Here is a 22,229-nt window from a genome sequence, read left to right as displayed (position 1 = left end):
TCACCCAGATCTCGACGATTAATCGGGAATGGCTTCTTCGGAAGCCGATTCCCGGCTGAAACAAGTGCTGGTGCCTTCTCTTGAGAAGATCATCAAAAATGGTTCATGGCGGAAGAACTCGAAGCTTGTTCATGAGTGCAAATCTCTTCTTGAGAAGCTCAATTCCTCTCAACTCCATTCTCTCTCCTCTTCTCCTGAATCGCCGTCTTCTGCCATTGCTACAGCTGGTCCGGTTGTCGATAGTGGGACCCACGAGTATTCTCTAGAAGATTCCGAGCTCATTCTCTCTCCTTTCATCAACGCTGCTTCGTCTTCGAACCCTAAGATCGCAGATGCTGGAATCTCTTGTTTACAGAAGCTAATCTCACATGGGTATCTTCGAGGTGAGGCAGATTCAACTGGGTCGAATCCTGAGTCGAAGTTGCTTTCCCGAGTTATTGATTCGGTTTGTAAGTGTATTGAGGTTAATAGTAATGATGATAGTATGGAACTTGTTGTGTTGAAAACTTTGCTTTCTGCTGTTACTTCGACTAGTCTTAGGATTCATGGGGATTGTTTGTTGCAAATTGTTAGGACTTGTTATGATATTTATTTAGGGAGTAAGAATGTGGTGAATCAGACGACATCGAAAGCGTCGTTGATTCAGATGCTTGTGATTGTTTTTAGAAGAATGGAGGCTGATTCGTCGTCGGTTCCTGTTCAGCCGATTGTAGTTGCTGAGCTCATGGAACCGGCTGAGAAATCGGATGCCGATCCTGGGGTTACTCAGCAGGTTCAGGGGTTTATTACTAGGATAATTCAGGACATTGATGGGGTTTTGCATACAGTGAATGTAGGTGGTGATAAGGGTGGTGGTGGAAATGGTGGGGCGGTTCACGATGGGGCATTTGAGACGAAGGTGAATGCCACGGTGGAGGGGACGAATCCTGCTGATCTGTTGGATTCTACGGACAAGGATATGTTGGATGCTAAGTATTGGGAGATTAGTATGTATAAGACAGCATTGGAAGGAAGGAAAGGGGAGTTGGCGGATGGGGAGACCATGGAAGGGGCTGCTGGGATCCTGGAGAGGGATGATGATGTGGAGGTTCAGATTGGAAATAAGCTGAGGAGGGATGCTTTTTTGGTGTTTCGAGCTCTATGTAAGCTGTCAATGAAGACGCCTCCCAAAGAGGCAATGTCGGACCCTCAGCTTATGAGGGGTAAAATTGTTGCTCTAGAGTTGCTTAAGATTTTGCTGGAGAATGCTGGCACAGTTTTTAGGACCAGTGACAGGTAACATTCTCAATTTGGTTCCTTCTCCAATTTGATTGAGATTCTATTCATTGCACTTAAAAAGAAAATACTAGTAGAATGATGCTTAATGCCTTGAAGCTTATGACTCGGTGACGAGTAGATGCAACTATTACACACGCATTGTGCTATAGAACTGTTCTTTAGTCAAAACTTAGATACATTTTTTTTTATGTTCTTAGTGGATTTATTATAACAGTCATTGGATTTTGGGGTGGCCCAATTGCATGCTCTCTTACCTGAAATTTGGGAAGGCAATATATTCAATGCCATATGGAGTGTAGATTTGGCATATCCTTGCATCCTGCTAACGCCATAGCTGAAGGTCGTATAGATTTGATAGATAATCTTAAGCAGACCCATGTCAACTCATTTAAGAACAACAACTCACGTATATAGGCGACATTCGTGCAGGACTTGTAAGCTGCAACTTTCTCTTGAAATTTGATACCCATAGAGGCAACTCCTTAGATTATTTGTTTCCTTTTAGCTCCTTTCTTTAAATGCAAGACCTGAGAGCCAAGAGTATTTAAAAAATGTTACCTGGTCAAATTCTAGATTTTTTTTTTGGGGAATGTGGGAAATATAGATGAATATAGAAGGTATATAGGGATGTATGCTTATCCCCAGCTCAACAATTGTCATTTTTTTTTTTAAAAAAACAAAATAATACACAGGTACCCCCATTCCTTGTTGTCACTTCTCTTTTTTTCCTCATTTTAAAACCATTGGATTTGTCATTTGTTGGGATGGGTGCATCTGTGCATGTGGTATGATATGGTGACATTAGGGGGGAGAAACCTGATTAAAAGCACTCTATTTTACCTTTTCCTTTTAAAATTTTTATTTAGCCTATAGTTATGACTTATGAGCTTATGACTAGAGCTGGTGTGGCATATAAGTAGTAAAAATATGAATTGATTGGGTTATCTTGGAAGTTGTTTGTTGCAGTGTTTAAAAAAGCGCGCCTAGGCGCTGAGGCGCAAGGCGATCAGGGGTGAGCGCTTAATTTGGTCTGGGCGAGGCGTTTTGGGTTAGGTGCACTTGAGGCGCACTTGAAGCAAACTTCAGCCAAAAATTTTTAACTGCCCATATACTGCGCCTCACTTCAAAGAGGCGCACTGAGGCGCGCCTTAAGCGCAGCAGAACCCCTCTCGCTTCAGTGCGCCTTGAGCTTTTTTATACATTGGTTTGTTGTGCTAGAATGTGTTAGGTCTCTAATCTCTCTGGTTTGTGAACAACTGAACACACTTTTTTACGGGTTTGGATTATAGCTTTTTAATGGGACCTAGATGACATTTGGTTTTGGAATAATTGCTGGTTGGTGGTGGAGCGGAAAGTTTTTTTTTTTTTTTTTGTTTTGGGTGAAGCGCAGATCAAATTTTAACCCAACTTATGGTTTGATTTTTGATCTCTGAAGGCTCAAAATATGGGCAAATTAAAATTTATTTTTACTTTTATATTTATTTATTGTGTTCTTTTGAATATCTGCTGTTTAAGAGTTGTTCAGGACTTCAGGCTGGAATATAGTGGTTCATGGTCAATAGGAGCTCCTCTATAGGACTAGTGGTGATTTGATGTATTAATTTCTTGAATATCCCAAGTGCGGCTTGATTCTTTTTAATCTGAAGAATTAAGGTTTTGGAAAAACAAGTTCTACTAAAGTTAGATCAGTTTAAGGTCTATATAGTTAAGGTAAGGGCTACCAAGTCCAATTCACAACTACACTGAAAAGGGGTTTCAGGTGAAAAAAACGTAACCTAGGAAGGCTGCTTTGACAGGTTAGTGGTTAGCTCTGAAGTTAACGGGCTACTGATTTTTGAGAATATAGTTTGTGCTATCAGATGTTTAAGTGGTTTTTTTTTTTTTTTTTTTTTTTTTTTTTTGGCAGAGTTATTGTTGTATATTGGAGCTAAGTCATCTACCTAGTGTCCTAGTATATAAGCAGTTTTGGTTCTACAGGGTTGAATCATGTGTGCAGTGTGCTTCCATGTGAATGTTTTAGTGCTGCTGTTCCTATCATGACACCATCCTAAGCAGGTTAAGAAACTCCATGAAGATTTCTCTATTCCCACATGGCTTGGTAGTATTCTGGTCTGCCATTTGCTCTCTGTCATCGGTCCACCTCTTTTCATGAATTGAAGATCTTCCTATTTTTTCAAAAGCTCTGCCATACTAAAAAAATTTGATTGAAATAATTAAGAATTGCAAAGACCCAAAGAGATCGATAGTGTCTATGCATAGTCCTACCAACAAAAATGACAATAACAGAGATATAATAAACGTCACCAATCCATTTCAAGTTGATGTATAGGAGGGTGTTTGAAAAAGAGTATAGTGGTGGGAATGAAATAGGTGAGAATGAATCTACAGATCTCCAGTATGCTGATTCTCATAGATTCAGCCAATGAAGGTATTTGGTTTATAGTAGAGTACTAGTGTGGGGTATCATTAAGAGATTTGACTAATGAATAATATGTGTTGGTGTATGTTTTACAGTAGAATGGGCTTAAATCACATTTTTCCCCCTCCTATATGCTATTAAGAGTAGCATATCGAGGAGTAGAATTGCTTTACTTAAATAAAATATTGAAATCTAATTTGTTACGTACAAGCAATACATCTATCAACACAATTTTTTTTTTTTTTTTTGTTTTTGTGTGTATGTATATTTTTATTCTATATTTTAAACATTATAAAAAACTGCCAATAGAGAACTGCTAGTTTACCAAACCATTTTGCAAAACCTGGTATCTAATACAGTAATTTCTACTGCTCATCATATCAGTTATCTCTGGCTCTCTGCAATGTGTGTTATTAAATATGCTCCGGGCAACTTGCTATCCGCTGTTTGCCAAATAGGGCCCGTAACAGGGTCGTATATGATTGTAGTTTTGGTGTAAAACCGAAATGCCTAGTTAATCCTTTGAATATTAATTGTATTTTGTACTACTGTGTTAAACAGATTGTACATGTACCTGTGTTCCTTTACTAAGTCTAAACTAAAACATTAAACTGCTAATTGAGCATTGCTTACATCCTTCTGCAATGATGCTTATATAAACTCCAGTCTACTAATTGCTAAATAGGGCCTAACACTTGGCAAGAACATCATAAGTGTTTCTTCTATTACGAGCATGTTTTGTTACTTCAAAGTTTAAACACCTAACGGATTAGAGAAAGGCATTCCTTCAAAGCTACATCTTTTACTTATTCTTCCCAGAATTTTGATATGATAGTTGGTAACACCAGTGAATTGCCATTTGTATTTTTTGAGTTGGCTGGTTCAAGTGGCTGAAGGCTTTGTTTTGTTTTCCTTTTTATACTGCAAATATTAAGCTCTTATCCTTCGTGCTATTACTACTCATAAAAAATGTTGTTTTAATAGTTTCAAGTTTTACATTTTTTAAATGAGTTATTTTCTGAGCACTAAATCCTACAAGCATTTAACTTTTATAATATTCTTTTCAAAATTTGGAAGTTTTGCAGAGTTATTTTCTTAAATGCTTTTACCAGTCAGCTGTCCTCAGTCCTTACCTATGATTTAGTGACCACTGACCAGTGGTTTTATAATTTTCCTCATTGGTGATGCTCACAGTTTTGGTTTTATACTATGATAGTATGAATCTTCTGAAATATCACATGCATCATTTCTGTTTAAGTGGAAATCAATGTTGGGCTAAAAACAGTTCACTGTTTTTGTTCTGAGAATTTGAGCAACCACTTCATGGTGTACATTGCAAATTTGCCATATTTCACCAAGGGTATTGTTACTTGTGCATTAGGTAGAGCTGGACGAGTAAATTCGTTTGTGGGGGTTTGAATTGTATACTCATTAGGATTTGTATTTGGAGCTGTGGTTACTATAAAATCTTTCATTCTTCTTCCAGGCTTTGCAAATTAATTCTTTTGCAAGTGTCTTGCTCTAAAACTTTTACCTATGTGACCGTCTTTTCTTATATTCTATTCATTGTTTTTATATCCTCTCCACAATTTAGGCCCAGGTCAAATTTACTACTTGGTGGTCGTCTACCTGTGTCTCATTGATGTTTGTTCTCTTATATTTTCTGAAGCTTATTTTCTCCTAATGTATGGTGTTTTACTTTACTCATATATGCTATTTCTCTTTTCATATTTGTTATTTCTGATTTTTTTTTTTGACGCAGATTTTTGGGTGCTATCAAGCAATATCTTTGTTTATCATTGCTTAAGAACAGCGCTTCAACTCTCATGATTGTTTTCCAGCTTTCATGCTCCATCTTCATGAGTTTGGTAGCCAGGTTTAGAGCTGGGCTGAAGGCTGAGATTGGAGTATTTTTCCCTATGATAGTTCTAAGAGTTTTGGAAAATGTTGCTCAGCCGAATTTTCAGCAGAAGATGATAGTACTGCGTTTTCTAGAAATACTGTGCGAAGATTCTCAGATTTTGGTGGACATATTCATTAACTATGATTGCGATGTCAACTCGTCTAATATATTTGAGAGGTACACCTTCGTTCCTTTATGTTCTTCTCATTTGTAATCTTGACACTATTCATAAGATGATAGTATCTTCGCAATTACTCTTTATATATACAGCATAACGTAGTCAAGTTGGGTCTTATTTGATTCGTCTTAATGAGTAGTTTATTAATATTCAATTCTTACGTGTTTTTACTAATGTGCAACTAATGATATTTATGGTCAAAGTCTTGCATTCGCAAACGCACATGGTTAAAATGGGAAGGACTTTTGGGAACGGAGGGAGTATGTAGTTGTAGAAAAATCCTTTGGATTGTATCATTCTGGGAAAATATCCTCCCTTCTTGAATTTAATGCTTATCCATAGAGAAAAGCGTCTTGATTTTATTGCTGTTAAGAGGCAATCTAGTAAGTTATTGCCTTATTGTTGCAGAATGGTCAATGGCCTTCTTAAAACAGCTCAAGGCGTCCCACCTGGCTCATCCACTACATTGCTTCCACCACAAGAAGAGACACTGAAATTTGAAGCGATGAAGTGCTTGGTTGCTGTCTTAAAATCAATGGGGAACTGGATGAACCATCAATTACGCATCCCAGATCCTCATTCAGCAAAAAAATACGAACCAGCAGATAGCAGTCCTGAAGCTGGTAGTCCGCACATGGTAAATGGCCATGGGGATGAGCCTCTTGAAGGATCTGATAGTCTTTCTGAGTCTTCAAGTGATGTTTCTGATGTGCAGACAATCGAGCAGCGCCGAGCATACAAGCTGGAACTTCAGGTATACTATGAGAAATTGCCATGCACACTGTACTTGGATAAAAGGAAGGAAAAGGGGTTGGGGGGGGGGGGTAGTGGCTCAAGTTTCTCAAGTTTTAATTTGCAGGATGGAACTATGGGAGTCTCTATCCTCTCTTTAATAACTGATTTGACTAAAAAACCCAATCATATGACTACAAGGACTGTATTTTTATAAAAAAATTCATCTTGTATTATCATTTCTATTTCACCTATTTGTGATGAAAACTTTTCCTTTTCGTACTGCATCTAAAGTTAAGCTTTTATTTTCTTTGCAATGCTTTTGTTTATGCATTTTCGTGGTTGTGCTAATGTATAATATATGGCAGGAAGGTATATCTCTTTTTAATAGGAAACCGAAAAAGGGAATTGAGTTCCTTATTAGTGCTAATAAGGTGGGCAATTCTCCGGAGGAAATAGCAGCGTTTCTGAAAGATGCTTCTGATCTGAACAAGACTTTAATTGGTGATTATCTTGGCGAAAGAGAAGATATGTCATTGAAAGTGATGCATGCATATGTCGATTCCTTTGATTTCCAAGGTAAGGCGCTTGATGAGTCAATAAGGGTCTTCCTGCAAGGATTCAGGTTGCCTGGTGAGGCCCAGAAGATTGATCGGATCATGGAGAAGTTTGCTGAACGTTACTGTAAATGTAATCCTAAGGCATTCTCTAGTGCAGACACAGCATATGTCCTTGCTTATTCAGTTATAATGCTCAACACTGATGCCCACAATCCTATGGTTAAGAATAAGGTATAATATGTGAACTTCTTTCCCATTTGAAACTCATCTGATGTTTGAAGTTAGCTTCCACTTAGTCCTCTTTTCATTGTATTTCTAATTATGCAGATGTCTGCTGAAGATTTCATCAGGAACAATCGTGGTATTGATGATGGAAAAGATCTTCCTGAGGATTACATGAGATCCTTGTATGATCGAATAACCAAAAATGAGATTAAGTTGAAAGAAGAAGATCTAGCTTCTTTGCAAAAGCAGTCTTTGAATTCCAACAGAATCTTAGGCTTGGACAATATCTTGAATATTGTGATCCGTAAGCGAGATGAAAATTACATGGAGTCTAGTGATGACTTAATAAGGCATATGCAAGAACAATTTAAAGAAAAAGCTCGCAAGTCTGAGTAAGTGTCTCTCTCTTGCTTTATATTTATGCTCTCTCATTATATATTTTGCTTGAAGATTTGAGATGATTAAGTTGATACTCAAGTCCAATTATCATTGCCTCTGTAATAACGCCTTTCTTGTTGAGGTCTTAGTTCATGAGATTTGATGTAAATAGTGTTGGTGACAGTTTGAGGTACACTCTTTCTTGGAAGTTCTTTTTGAGCTTATTACCTTATCCACATTGTGCAGCACTACCGTTGTTGAAGGCTAAAATTGTCTTCAAGAGGGGAATCATCTAATGACAACTTTTAAAATGGTTTAGACTCTTGCTAGTAATTAGAATATTTCCAATTCCTATGTGCTATGATGATTTAGAATTTTAGCAAGCAGTTGGTCAAAGAAGGGAAAAGAGAAAAAATAATGTTATTGAATTTGAACTTATTTTCTTTCACAAACCAAAGAACGGGAGCCCATGTTTCATAGTTCATGTTGTTGAATGGTATGCAACTTATTCTCTGTGTGTGGACAAACAATGTGATGATTTGTTCTTAATTTTTTTTTACTATAGTTGCCTACTTGTTTTTGTCTGTCTGGGGCCTCTGGGCCTTCTTTTATCATTTTTAATGATACACTTGGCTTAGGATTTCTTGTTCATTGTTTCAGTATCTGTTCCTGGTAGGCTCTTGACAAAAGTAAAGTTTGTTATTTATGTACGATTGTTGATTGGTTTTAGTTATTTACATTATTTAGCCATTTGCAGGTCAGCTTATTATGCTGCAACAGATGTCGTAATCCTCAGATTCATGATTGAAGCTTGCTGGGCTCCTATGCTAGCTGCTTTCAGTGTTCCACTTGATCAAAGTGATGATGAAGAAATTATAACCTTGTGCCTAGACGGTTTCCGTTATGCTATCCATGTTACATCAGTGATGTCCATGAAAACTCATAGGGATGCTTTTGTGACGTCACTTGCCAAGTTTACTTCTTTACACTCTCCGGCTGAAATTAAACAGAAAAATATATATGCTATCAAGGTTAGTTACTTTCTTAGGCTCCTGTGTCAATCACTTAAAAAATTTAGCATTTTTTTTGTGTAAATAAAAAATAAAATTATTTACAAAACAACCAAGCCATACAATTACTGACAGTTACGTACTTGCATCACTGACTAGATACTGTGACATTTCAATTATTGAGTGAATGAGCTTTGGATTGAATGAATTGTCTCATTGAGTACCATAATTCTAATTAATATCTGTTGTGAAGTATTAGGTGTTTTGATCACATTTCTTGTTAAGGATCTAATTGAAACAGCATCTCTGCTGACTGCAATTGACGTATGGCTGCTTTTATAAGACCCCTATCTCATCTTGGAGAATGGAGGGCCTTGTTATATGAACTAAAGTATACAGGCTATTGACCAGAATTATGCCGCATGCTATTTAAAGAATTTTTTCCTCGATTGGATTTTCCCTTTTACCATCCTCATTTATATATGCTATATGTTTTTGCATGACTGTATAGTATTATTCTTCAAACTAGCTCGAATAATCCTCGACTCCTTATCTGCCACAAGGGGAAACTATGGTAATTTTCCTCATATTTGTGAATACTCTCTTTGTTGTTCTAGCTCACAATCATTGAGAAAGAATAAATTGAGGTGCCCTGCTAATAGTTGCTTCTAATTGGTTTTCCGCAACTGTTTTTATAGCTCCTATTGGTAGTGCGACTGTAAGAGGTTAAAAGGAATTGGATCTTGAATTGAAGATTGATGGACATGTGCATCACCCAATACTTCAATGTTTACTTTTCTTTGTATTTTAATGCATTTTTTGCCCTTCATTTTCCCTTAGAGGAGATTTTGGTGATCTGCTCACAGATAATGTGCTTCCTTTCTGCTTCACAGGCAATAGTTACAATTGCAGATGAAGATGGCAATTACTTGCAAGATGCCTGGGAGCATATTTTGACATGCGTTTCCCGTTTTGAGCATTTGCATCTACTTGGTGAAGGTGCTCCCCCTGATGCAGCTTTCTTTGGTGCTCCTCAAACTGATCAAGATAAGTCAAAACAGGCCAAGTCCAATATTCTTCCACTCTTAAAGAAAAAAGGTGCTGGAAAAATTCAATATGCTGCAGCCACTGTGAGAAGAGGCTCTTATGATAGTGCTAGTATTGGTGGCAACACTTCTGTTACATCAGAACAGATGAATAATTTAGTCTCTAATTTGAACATGCTTGAACAAGTTGGAAGCAGTGAAATGAATCGTATATTCACTAGAAGTCAAAAGCTAAATAGTGAAGGAATAATTGATTTTGTCAAGGCACTCTGCAAGGTCTCAATGGAGGAATTACGATCTGCCTCTGATCCACGAGTTTTTAGCTTGACAAAAATTGTTGAGATTGCGTAAGCGTCCCATGATATTGCTGTCATAATTCCTTTTGATCTTTTTGATGTCTAATAGTTTTATTTGTTCTGAATCTTGAAAACAGGCACTACAACATGAACCGCATTAGGCTTGTATGGTCAAGCATTTGGAATGTGCTTTCTGACTTCTTTGTAACCATTGGATGTTCTGAAAATCTTTCAATTGCAATTTTTGCTATGGATTCTTTGCGTCAATTATCAATGAAGTTTTTGGATCGGGAAGAGTTGGCTAATTATAATTTTCAAAATGAGTTTATGAAGCCCTTTGTCATTGTGATGCGGAGGAGTAGTGCTGTTGAGATCAGAGAATTAATCATCAGATGTGTGTCTCAGATGGTGCTGTCTCGAGTAAACAATGTTAAGTCTGGATGGAAGAGCATGTTCATGGTATCTGCTTCATCTATTAACTATATTTGCTCATATTGTCTACTCTTTTTACTCTTTCAGCAATATGACTAATGACCCATGTTTTGGAGATTCAGTCTCTGCTGTGGATCATCACTTCCTATACTGCCTCATTTGTATATCTCTGCCCAGTTCTTCGGGTTGCTCTACGTAAATTAACAAGAATTGGGAGCATTTTAATTGATAATAGAAACAGCATCCTGCATTTCCCATATATCATTGTCGCTTCATGTTTAATCTTGCAATTTCTCTCTTTGACTACACAAGGATGGCAGAACTGAGAATTGATCAGAAGTTGAGAATGTAAAACTGTGTTGGTGGTCAAAGCAGTCATTGATGACTGTGTCTTACCTTCTGTGGCTGGTTTTTCCTTTTCAGCCATTTATTTTTTTCTAAGGAATGAACTCGGGATTTATGATGGCTGAAAGGTTCCCAATACGTTTTCTTGACTAAATAAACAACTACTTCATATTTTATTAATCTACAAACAAGTATACAACAATGTTCCCATCAATTGTTTCCCAGTATCTTTTGTTTAGTGTCGTGATATCCTCAAGCTTACGTGAAACGGATTAATTTTACATTGGTGATGTGAAAAAGAATTATTATTTGGTGAAAAGGAATCACAATTGTTGATGGGGAAATCCTGTTGCTTATGGTTTGATTCATCTGATACATCACTCCCATACGGGCCCTACCCCCAGAGAGAAGTTACAGAAAGTTTTGCTTCTTAAGATTTTGATAATTCTGTTATTGTTTCGAAAAAATAGTTGTGTGTGACTTATTGACCTATTTGTCATTTGTATGTGTAGGTCTTTACCACAGCAGCATATGATGATCACAAAAACATAGTTCTGTTAGCATTTGAGATAATGGAGAAGATTGTTCGAGACTATTTCCCGTACATTACTGAGACAGAGTCTAGTACTTTTACAGATTGTGTAAATTGCCTCGTTGCCTTTACTAATAGCAGATTTAACAAGGATATCAGTCTTAGTGCCATTGGCTTCTTGCGCTACTGTGCAGAGAAGCTTGCTGAGGGAGATCTTGGCTCTTCAGGCAAAGATAAGGATAAGGAAACTTTGGATATCTCTCCATCCGTATCACAAACAGTGAAAGATGGAAAGATGGAAAATGGAGAGTTGGGTGACAAGGTTGACCATCTGTATTTCTGGTTCCCGTTGTTGGCTGGTAAGATAAATGTTTACAGCTTAACATATAGAGTTTTGTTATTATGTTTGTTTAAAACCTATTTCATACTTTAAAGATGTGTATTGTAAAATTTGAAACATTATAATTGAGAAAATGAAACTTTGAGCAATTTTACAACTGACCATTGAGTTCATTAATTTCTATACTAAAGATGTTCTACTACCTATATTCTCAATTATATATAGACTTGGAGTTTGTCTAATTAAACTTTCTTATGTTTCATTTTGTCCATGGGGTGTTCTGTATTACATGCTGCAGTTCTTAGTGATAATATTGGTGGTATATGTTTAGGAAGTTGACTATTCCATTCTCCTTTGTAGGCTTGTCAGAACTCAGTTTTGATCCAAGACCAGAAATCAGAAAAAGTGCGTTGCAGATTTTGTTTGACACTCTACGTAACCATGGCCAGCACTTTTCGCTTCCTTTGTGGGAGCGAGTATTCGAATCGGTCTTGTTTCGTATATTCGATTATGTTCGCCAAGCCATTGACCCATCCACTGAAAACTCATTTGAAGAGAGCGGTGATGGTGAGATAGCTGAATTTGATCAAGATTCATGGCTGTATGAGACATGTACATTGTCTCTTGAGCTAATTGTGGATCTTTTTGTCAAGTTTTACTCTACTGTTCATCCCCTTTTAAAGAAAGTTCTGATGCTGTTAGTGAGCTTCATTAAGAGACCTCACCAGAGCCTTGCTGGGATTGGTATTGCTGCATATGTTCGATTGATAAGCAATTCTGGAGATCTCTTCTCGGATGACGAATGGCTTGAAGTGGTCTCTTCATTGAAAGAAGCAGCCATATCCACCCTTCCTGATTTTTCCTTTATCTTGAACGGGGATAGTTCAGTTATGAATATCGAAGAATCTGGTGGTGGACAAGATCTTGCTGAAACTACCGGGACTGGTACACATGATTATGATTCAGAGAGCTTAAGAACACAGCAATTTTATGCTGCTGTATCTGATGTCAAATGCCGTTGTGCTGTCCAGCTCTTGTTGATCCAGGTATAAATTCTTGAATGTCCTATTGCATGTTCTTAAATGCTTTTTTTCCCCTTATCTCCGTATCTTATTTTATGATGCACAGAAATGAAAGTTGGAAATAATAATGTGGACTAGAGAAATGTAAATATTAGAATAAGATCAGGAAATGCAAAACTGCAAAATTTTTCCTAGGATGTCAATAAAGTTACTTAGAAATTTAATAACTATTAATGAAATTAATAAATACAGTGTTATAGTTTTAGTTTTGTTAAAGGGGTTAAGACAGAAATATTGTTCAAAATTGCAGTTTCATCGTGGTACCAGTCATAATGTCGCCGACCTTGTGGTAATGAATATGATGCGTTAGTCTTGTAGTAAGTTTGGCTATAAGTTTTCTTAGGTTTATTTTTCTTAAGAGTGTATCCAAATATTAGAAATTACAATATTGTATTAGGTAATATTGACCAAAATGTTACATGCTGCAAACAATATATATTCATATAATTCAGATTATATAAATTCACTGTGTGAAAAGATCTATGAGGGGGAAGAACTTGCTGGCCTGCAAAAAAATAAAAATAAAAATGTTTCCCTTGACTCTGATTTTGCAAGTTTCTGAAACAGGAGGTGTGATCTTCATGAGAGTTTCTGTGCATCGTAGCTTTGGTTGATACCAATTACCAACAATCGGATTTCTCTAAACTAGAACAAAATATTAACAATTTTTTGGACCTTATTATCTCTATGTGGTTCAACTTCAACTCTATGAGTCCTTTAGTCCCTCTTCAACCTATCCACAGCTGGGCATATTGCACATTTAAAACTCATTCAGTTTTAAATTAGAGAGCATGGGATAATTAATATTTATTAGAATGAGATGCTACTATGTGTAATGGAACAAGGGATGAAAAGGCGGTTCACAAAAAAAAAAAAGAAAAAAATAAATAAATAAGGCATCCCTATGAAAATAAAGGCAGTTCATGAAAAGGTACTTTATTTGTCTAATTCTAACTTATTTGGCTGCATGATTTAGTAGTATATGGCCCCTTTTTTTTTCTCAGAAATGAGTACATAGAAATAATTGTTAACTCTAGGCACGTGGCAAATCTTGGACAATTTTTTTTTTTGTTGTAGCAAGTTGCAATCCTATTATGATGATGACTGCGGAATTTTGAAAGCATGCCTTGTTAAAATTTGCAGGCTGCCATGGAGATCTACATGTTGTATAGGACACATATTTCAGCAAAAAATGTTAGTATACTTTTTGATGCTTTGCGGGCAGTGGCGTCACATGCACATAAGATAAACTGTGATGCAAATCTATGCTCAAAGCTACTGGAGATTGGATCCATTATCCAAATGCAAGATCCTCCACTTTTACGCCTTGAAAACGAGTCTTATCAAATGTGCCTCACACTCCTGCAAAATCTTATGCTTGATAGACCTGCAGACTTCAATGAGGAGGAAATAGAATCCTACCTTGTCAATCTCTGCCGAGAGGTTCTTCAATTCTACATTGAGGCTTCGTCTGGGCACGAAATTGAGCCTTCTGCTGGTAGTGGGGCCCATTGGAAGATACCCTTGGGCTCTCGAAGACGTAGAGAGTTGGCTGGACGTGCACCTCTTATCGTGACCACTCTGCAGGCTATATGTAGTTTGGCAGAAACTTCATTTGAGAGGAGCCTAGCACGGTTCTTCCCTCTGCTTTCCACTTTAATCAGCTGTGAACATGGATCTAAGGACGTCCAGGTAGCCTTGAGTGAAATGCTTAATGTGTCAGTCGGCCCCCTGCTGCTGCGATCCTGTTGATCATTTCTGGGTTTCCTTCAGCAGAGTTATATAACTTCACCAAGGTGCTGCAGTTACGATTTTGTTGTCATCTTTGCTTCAGAATATTTCTAGCTCTGAGGTCAATATTGTAGTTTATTTAGCTACTATATCATAGTTAGTATGGCCGATCTATGTTTCCCATTGCTTCCATACTTCATGTGATATATAACTAAGGTATGGGAGGCATCAGGTTTCATAGATTAAGATTACAGGCTTACATCGGGAGCTTTGTTGTATGATTTCTTAGTCAATTTTTTTGCATACATTCAGTGTAAAAAATATTTCAATGAGCAGTCACAGGTTTTGGCAACTTTCCATTTTTTATGGCTGAAAAATATGATTATCTTAACTTTTTGAACATTTACTTGTTATTTCTTGGATGAAGATTATGCCAAGGCGATATCATACCCAGGACGATTGTTTCTTGATAAGAGTATATTGTTCTGCCATATTTGCCTCTGACAAAATCTTCACCCTTGTTTATGAAAAATATGGTAGATAACTAGATATGCTGCAAAATTGTTGGTAAGGTTCTTAGTCTTTTGTCAACTGCCGGGATCAAATAATTGTCCAATAATGAAGCTCGAAAGCGTAAAATCTCATACACAATTCAATCATAATATGCACTTCTTTCTAAACTTCAATGATTAACAAGTTGTTGAATACAGTAGGAACATTATTTGAGAAGAGAAGAAGAATAAACAGAGGAAGGGAATACGAATCGCATATACTACGTAATGAAGATCATCAATATGAATTTGGATCGTTGTTCAGCCAACTTCGCCTCAACTTGCGGATGTTTATCATAGTACTCCATAGTCCGTATACACATACGAAGTATTATTGAAGAGGTTGTGAATGAGACAGACTCAAGTTAAATTTTCCCTTGTTTCGATAAATTATCCTTCAATCTACAAAATCTTTGTTTGGTTATTTTTTTTTTGTTCGGTTATTATATCTAATTAAATTTAACTTATGTAAAACTTATACGTAGTATAAAACAGGTTAAAATAGGTTGGACATAATACTACGTATAAGAAGTTAACTTCAACGTAAGACGGGTGAGACTTCAAGTAGCTATGGTTATCATTTACCCTCAATCATACTAGTACAATAATTGGAAATAGATATAAATAATCATTGTATGTACTGCATTTCCTTTGTTATGACAGACAATTTGATTACAACAGAGGATCCAAGAACAAAACTATTACTAGATTTTTAAGTGGCTGACCTTTTCTAGAATCTGGACTATTCCAATAACGGTGGGTCATACTTATCTTTGAAATCATTTGGTATTGTTTTAGAACACAGACTAATAATAAAGCACAGCACATGGAATTTTCACATGTATATCCTTAGTCTTAGTAAGCATCTTATCATATTATTACCACTTTTATCTTATTTGCTTTAATTAATGTGTATAGTATATATAAGTTGTCATCTCCTATTAAAACTCCCAACTTTCCTCAAACACCCCAAAATAAAAATATCTTCTTACTAAACCCTCCTTAATTTTTGTATAATCATGCTGAAATCTATCAAAAGTTCCTTGATTTCGACACGAAAATCGATGAAAGCCCTTGTTTATCAACACAAAATCCTCAAGAAGTTTGTGAAAGTATGCAAAAGTAAGTCCAAGAACAGGGGATTTAATGGGTTTGATGGCATGAAAACATCATTTGCAAGCATGGAAATGAGTAGACAATTAGAGTTAGTGTTCAAATTTATTGATGCAAATGGTGATGGTAAGATATCTCCTCATGGATTAAGTGAATTTCTCTTGTGTTTTGGGCATGATAAGTCTGAAGTAGCTGATGAAGTTGCTACCATGTTAAAACATTTGGATGCTAATGGTGATGGTTATGTTGATTTGAATGAGTACATGAATGTTTTCATGATGGGTGATCATCACGATCACGATCATGATGTTGTTAATGGTGAAGATGATGTGTCTGTCGACGAAGATCATGATGATGGTGGTGGTGGTGGTGGGTTTGAAGAAGATGATTTAATGGATGCATTTCTTGTATTTGATTGTGATAAGAATGGTTTAATTTCAGCTAAGGAGTTGCATCATGTATTAAAGAGGTTAGGTTTTGCTAATTGTTGTATTAAGGAATGTAATCTTATGATTAAAGGGGTTGATAAAGATGGAGATGGGTTTGTTAATTTTGATGAATTTAGGCTTATGATGATGGGCTATGCACGGTAATTATTGATGTTGATGAGATAATTGATGATCAAACCAAAAGAGGATGACTTCTTTTTGTGTTTGTTATTGTGATGAAGGAAGAAGCTAACTTTTAGATGCTTATGTTTTTTCATATGGTTAGTTTATGTAATTTTTTTGATCTTGGTGTTTTCATTCTTTTTGTATAGAAATTTGATAATGTAGGTATGAAACTATGCAGTATATCATGTATATGACTGCATATGTATTTCATTCAGTGTTGTAGATAGTCAAAGTGGTTTGCTACTGTGAAAAATAACAAATATCTATGAATTTTTCTTGTAAAATGTCATTAGACTTGCTTATTTTTCAGCAAATGCTGAGGTTGCATCATTTTGTTTGACAGAAGCATATATATATATATATATATATATATATATATATATATATATATATATATATATATATATATATATATATATATATTAAAACAAATCAATTCATTAATCAAAAGTCACACGACATCTACAAATGAAATCTAAATCAACAAATACATAAAATTGAGCCAAACTAAAGTTTCCTTCATCAAAGCTACGATCTTTGAAAAGATCTTGCACTATGTTACATCTCTCGCACACATCGCTGGAATATACAACCTTTTCGAAGAGACGGTCTAACGATTTGTTGTAGCCGTAAGGATGATTTTCAGAAGCATATATTAGTATGTAAGAAACCAGCAAATTGTTGATCGTGTGCTTCACTCAAGTTTAAGTAATACGTAACGTAACTACACTTTTCTCATTAAGATAATTTAAAATATTTCGCCCCTACTATTTCCCTAACTATTTAGACAAGACATTCCCTAACTATGTAAGACAATAAGAGCAAAAAAAGGACTTTACCCCTCCTTTACTAAGCTTCTGCGCAAATCTTATTGAATTCCTTACAAATTGATTGAATTTGCTAATTTACATGAGATTGATTTTCAGCAACTTAAGAGACCACTAATTCCAAAAAAAAAAAAAAAAAAACCCAATTCACAAAAGCTTTAAAACTCTCCATCATCAATTATCCAATACATTGCATAAAAATATAATTTAGTAGGTATGGAAAAGCATTCCCCCACACACTTTCATGACCAAAAATTCAAGTTTTGTATCCTCGTTATGCACGAATATAATCCAAATTACATAATGTGAGGCAATGGGAGAGTGAAAAATCTTATATGCACTCATTTGCTTATATTCCGATTTAAAATGTCCAAAACTATACCATAGAGCACACCTTTACGCTCTGCTTTTACATGAGTGCATAATAGAGGTGTTGTTATGAGAGAGGACACTAAGATAGGTCTATAATAAACTTAATAATTGTACGGAGTAATTAGTCTTTATATCTTGGTTGAAACATAGATGAATGGATCCAGCACATGTGCTAAAAAAACAAAAAATAGATATCCCTATCAACTATCAAGATCCTCTTACTTTGGCTTTTTAACCAAAATAGAAATAAAGTAAAAAGGGAATTAAATTACGAAATATAGAGTGTTGTTTTCACTAGAATTTCATTAGTCTATTACTCATTTTTACAAAACTTCTCAACTTATTTGAACTTGTTCTCATTTCCACAAACCACTTATCAACAACAACCTCATTTATGATAGAAAAAAAGTTTAGAAAATTATTTGTATTCATATTACCCACCTCGTCTAAATCTAAAATGACTCGAACTTAAAAACTCATTAACCTAATTGAATCTAATTCAAACCCAAACTGAAAGCCGAATTGACCCAATCGAAACCCGGCACAACTATTAAAATGATTTGAATTGATCACAACTCTACCACCCGAATTTATCCGGATCAAATTCGATCAGCCTCTAAAGCAGGCATAAACATAGAACTATTGAAGAGAGAGAAAGCGAGAGTGTGTCAAGTCAGCTCGTCAGGTGGTGGTGTTTCCAATCGAATCAGGTTATTTTGCGATTTTGATTATGAATTAGTTTCTTCTCTATATTCATTTTCTAGTTCAATTTCATCAAGAACATATCTTTTGATCTATATATTATTGTCTTTCGTTAATTTGGATTTTAGGGTTTATTGATTTTGATCTCGTCCCTTATAATTTCGCCCTAATTGATTTTGTGTGCTGCCGCTCTATGTTTCGGTTAATTGATTATTTCGTATCATACTTTAGTATAGCAATTAGGGGTTTACTATTTTAGCATTGATATAACTGAATTTGAACCTTCAAAGTTTTAATCTTCCAATATTTTAAGTCATTTTACAATGCTACAGTTGAATCATCAATTTCATCTTCGATTTCTGTAACATGGGTTCTTTTTCTTGTAGATTTTAGACTCAAAGATGAAATTTTTCTAATTTTTTGGGAATTTATCAATGTAGTTCGAATAGTCATGGCTTGGAGAGGACAATTATCCAAGAACCTGAAGGAGCTTCGGGTCCTATTTTGCCAAACTTCCCCTGCAAGTGCTGAAGCACGGTACGAGGATTTTCGGATTGTTGATTAGTTTTCCCCTTTAAATTTGTGAATCCATAGATATGCATCTTTCTTTTGTATTATTGTATTGACTATGATTATGGGAAAGCCACATTTCTGCTGCATTTTCACGAATTTTGATTTAAGTTGTATATCCTTTTTCTTACATTTACCTTTGAATTATCTTAGAACTTTTGTTGAAAAAAATTACAAGGAGTTGAAGACATTGAATCCTAAATTGCCGATCTTGATCCGTGAGAGCCGTGGTGTTGAGCCCCAGCTTTGGGCTAGATATGGTAAGGATTAAGGAATCCTACGCTTTTATTTAATTATATCCTTTTCTCCCCTCACATTTTATGCTCGTCTATGCTTGTCATTAGTGTTGCAGATTATAAGTAGGCCTTTTAAATTCTGAATAATTATGAAATACTGGTGAAGATAATTAGTATTCCTATCAGTATGCTGTTTCTGTTATTTCATTGTCATGGTGAAAGTGTCTTTTCATACTTCGTTTTTTTTTTTTCTTCTTGGTTTTGTAAGTCATCCAGTTTGATCTGAGAAGGGTAATCCAAATTTCTTTCCTGTGATATCTTAAATTTCCCTTTGTTTCTATTCATTTCTTTCATTCTGATGCCCTTTCCCCTTTCCGAAAAACCACATTGCGAAGAAAATCTTATGTCTGGACAATCTGATTGAGGGAATATATCACAACTGAAGCCTGTCTATGGTCCTTATGTCAGTGCCAGTGGTCAATGCCAAGAGGTTTACACCCCACTGGTTACAATTGAGATATTCAATAAAACATTGCACTTAGGCTAGAATTAGGATTGCCTGCTCTGTGATGGTGCCTGGGGGTTGTCACCTTTAGGACTTGAATCTCTACAGAGAGAGTTTGTATGTTTCTACCTTTTGTTAAACATCGACCTCAGCAGCCACCTATACTTCATACTTATGCTGTGCGAGTGGAGGGGATAAAGCCACCTTAATAATATCAGCATTCAGTCAGGCCTTGCTGTTGGCATGAGCTTGGGCATGGAATGTGGGGAATTTGGGAAAGGTATCAGAATTAGTTAAAGGAGAGAGAATGAAAGTAGTTTTCATAAAAGGGGGTATGTAATCAGGAAGGATATCCAGAATGTAATCTTTTATCTCATACATTTGGGTTTTATTGGTGATCTAGTTGCACCTCTAATAAAGCCTCTGCGTCCGTATTTTCTCATGCCTTCTTTCTATTCTTAATTATATCCTAAATTCTCTTCAGTCTCTAATTTATCTCAGTCCATATTAAATCACCCTTCAACGGTTATGAAGCTCCTCTTGAATAATCATCACAGCTCCAGTTTTAGAATATTTTTTGTCATGAGCTCTCTCCACTTTGAAGGCTCTTTAGTTCCAATATATTAGGGTCTTAGGGATTCCAAGTTGTGGAACTCTTGAGCATTCTGCTGTGCTCATGACCACAGTTTAGATGACTGTGTTTGTGCCAGACTTCATTGTAGCTCTGAGCCTCTGACCAAAACCTTAAGACATCGGCATATCTAATGACTTGGATGGGTGGATGCTGTTTGGAATTTCCTTTTTCTGTATTGTCTGGAGAAAAATAATGCAATGTATATGCAGTTTTATGCCTCATTTCTCCTATTGTAGGCTTGTAGCTCCCTTTTAAAAAAAATATCCTTGACCAGATTAAGTGGTTTGAGCTGTCGTAGGGTATCTCATTGCTTGATTAACACAAGGGATAACTCACCGCTAAGTTGGCCATGTATTAACTATCCTGAAGGTCATAGGACCAGCGGTTTGTGAGTAAATTAGTTCGGAGTATGTGCTCTCTGTAGATTGTATTTATAAAATTTTAAACTCACAATGAGAAACTTATTTGATTCATCTCAATTGCTCACGTTCAGAGTTTATTTTATTTTTTTGGTAAATACTCACGTTCAGAGTTTTAGAGTACATTATAGCTATGAAAAATTTAACTATTGGGGGTATCCACCTTTTCTATCTGCATACTTTTCTTGTAACATCTAACCTATAATTTGACGCTCAATGTTCCCTTTATACTTGCATTGCGATACATTACTGTAACGTTACCTTCTTGTGGATCTTTCTAAGTATTCTTGAATCTATTGGACGTTGCTTGATTAATTGAGAGTGATTATTAAATATAGTGTTTACTGCATTACTTAAGAAAATATTTGTTAACAACCAAAGTCTGATGTCAAACAAAGCAACCTGAATTAGACAGTGGCTAAAGTTCAGGCTATTAGCTAAAAGCACTCTTGTTAAATTTTACATGATACTCACATGATGAACGATGGAAGCACTTTGCTATATATGCTGTTCTAGTAGTAGATTAGGAAACCTCACACTGTAGATATGTCAAAAGTAAATGGACTTTTCAATTCTATTGGCTTTTAGGATTGCTGTCAAATCTAATGCATAAAACTGGTATTGGAAAATTGAAAATTTGTGAATGATATGTTTCTCATCTGTGACATTTTTGGTCCTTCACTCTTTGATTGGCTACTTCTGAAATTTTCCATCACCAAATTTGACATATTTTATTGTTTTGTGTAGACTTTGGTGTTGAAAAAGGTGTCCGACTGGATGGCATGAATGAGGGACAGATATCAAAGGCGCTCGAGGATCTTGTGAAAGCTGGGGAAGCTCTTAAAGCTTGAGACCTCTTCTTTAAGCAGTTGCACCCCTGTAAGATGAGCCGAACTGCCTGTCAGTTTCCTTATTTGCTTCAGCCATACTTAAGATAGTGAATTACATTTTGTTCTCTCCTTTTTTTCCCTGTACCATCGAAATGAACTAGCATTTGTCCTCTATCATAAGCAGCAGAAGGGCATTAAGCTACAGTCCTGTTCAACTGTTGCCTCTTTGGTTGTTTCAGAGTTGAAATTTTGCTTACTGTAATAAGCATCCTATAAATTCACCTTGAATCATTTGGGATTTGTTCAGTAAATTTAACCAAAATTATAGTCTACTATCACAAGTTAAGATCTACTTGATCGTTATTTTAA

At 35.9% G+C, this 22,229-nt stretch overlaps 3 protein-coding genes across 4 annotated transcripts; all 3 read left to right on the top strand.

Annotated features, from left to right (window-relative positions):
• The first annotated feature begins 28 nt into the window (after positions 1-28).
• On the top strand, positions 29-14,887 carry LOC110721414 (brefeldin A-inhibited guanine nucleotide-exchange protein 2-like). The gene is made up of 11 exons (XM_021900554.1): positions 29-1,275; positions 5,460-5,777; positions 6,187-6,532; positions 6,879-7,301; positions 7,398-7,687; positions 8,431-8,704; positions 9,577-10,076; positions 10,163-10,484; positions 11,315-11,693; positions 12,035-12,720; positions 13,900-14,887. Exons 1-11 carry the CDS (start codon positions 29-31, stop codon positions 14,506-14,508), a joined length of 5,394 nt encoding a protein of 1,797 aa, XP_021756246.1. The 3' UTR covers positions 14,509-14,887.
• A 1,013-nt stretch (positions 14,888-15,900) lies between these two features.
• LOC110721413 (calcium-binding protein CML24-like) lies at positions 15,901-17,060 on the top strand. Its single transcript, XM_021900553.1, has one exon. The coding sequence runs from the start codon at positions 16,058-16,060 to the stop codon at positions 16,742-16,744; it is 687 nt and encodes a 228-aa protein (XP_021756245.1). The 5' UTR covers positions 15,901-16,057; the 3' UTR covers positions 16,745-17,060.
• Positions 17,061-18,524: 1,464 nt separating this feature from the next.
• LOC110721411 (NADH dehydrogenase [ubiquinone] 1 alpha subcomplex subunit 2-like) lies at positions 18,525-22,229 on the top strand. Of its 2 annotated transcripts, none has more exons than XM_021900551.1 (4): positions 18,525-18,674; positions 19,107-19,203; positions 19,390-19,496; positions 21,778-22,229. In XM_021900551.1, exons 2-4 carry the CDS (start codon positions 19,118-19,120, stop codon positions 21,879-21,881), a joined length of 297 nt encoding a protein of 98 aa, XP_021756243.1. In that variant the 5' UTR covers positions 18,525-18,674; positions 19,107-19,117; the 3' UTR covers positions 21,882-22,229. The 2 variants fall into 2 exon arrangements, with proteins under 2 accessions (XP_021756243.1, XP_021756244.1); XM_021900552.1 differs by having other exon boundaries at positions 18,536-18,674; positions 19,053-19,203.

The sequence above is a fragment of the Chenopodium quinoa genome, unplaced genomic scaffold (genome assembly GCF_001683475.1).
Source record: "Chenopodium quinoa cultivar QQ74 unplaced genomic scaffold, ASM168347v1, whole genome shotgun sequence".
NCBI classification, from domain to species: domain Eukaryota; kingdom Viridiplantae; phylum Streptophyta; class Magnoliopsida; order Caryophyllales; family Amaranthaceae; genus Chenopodium; species Chenopodium quinoa.
This window is presented reverse-complemented; position numbering and strand designations above follow the sequence as displayed.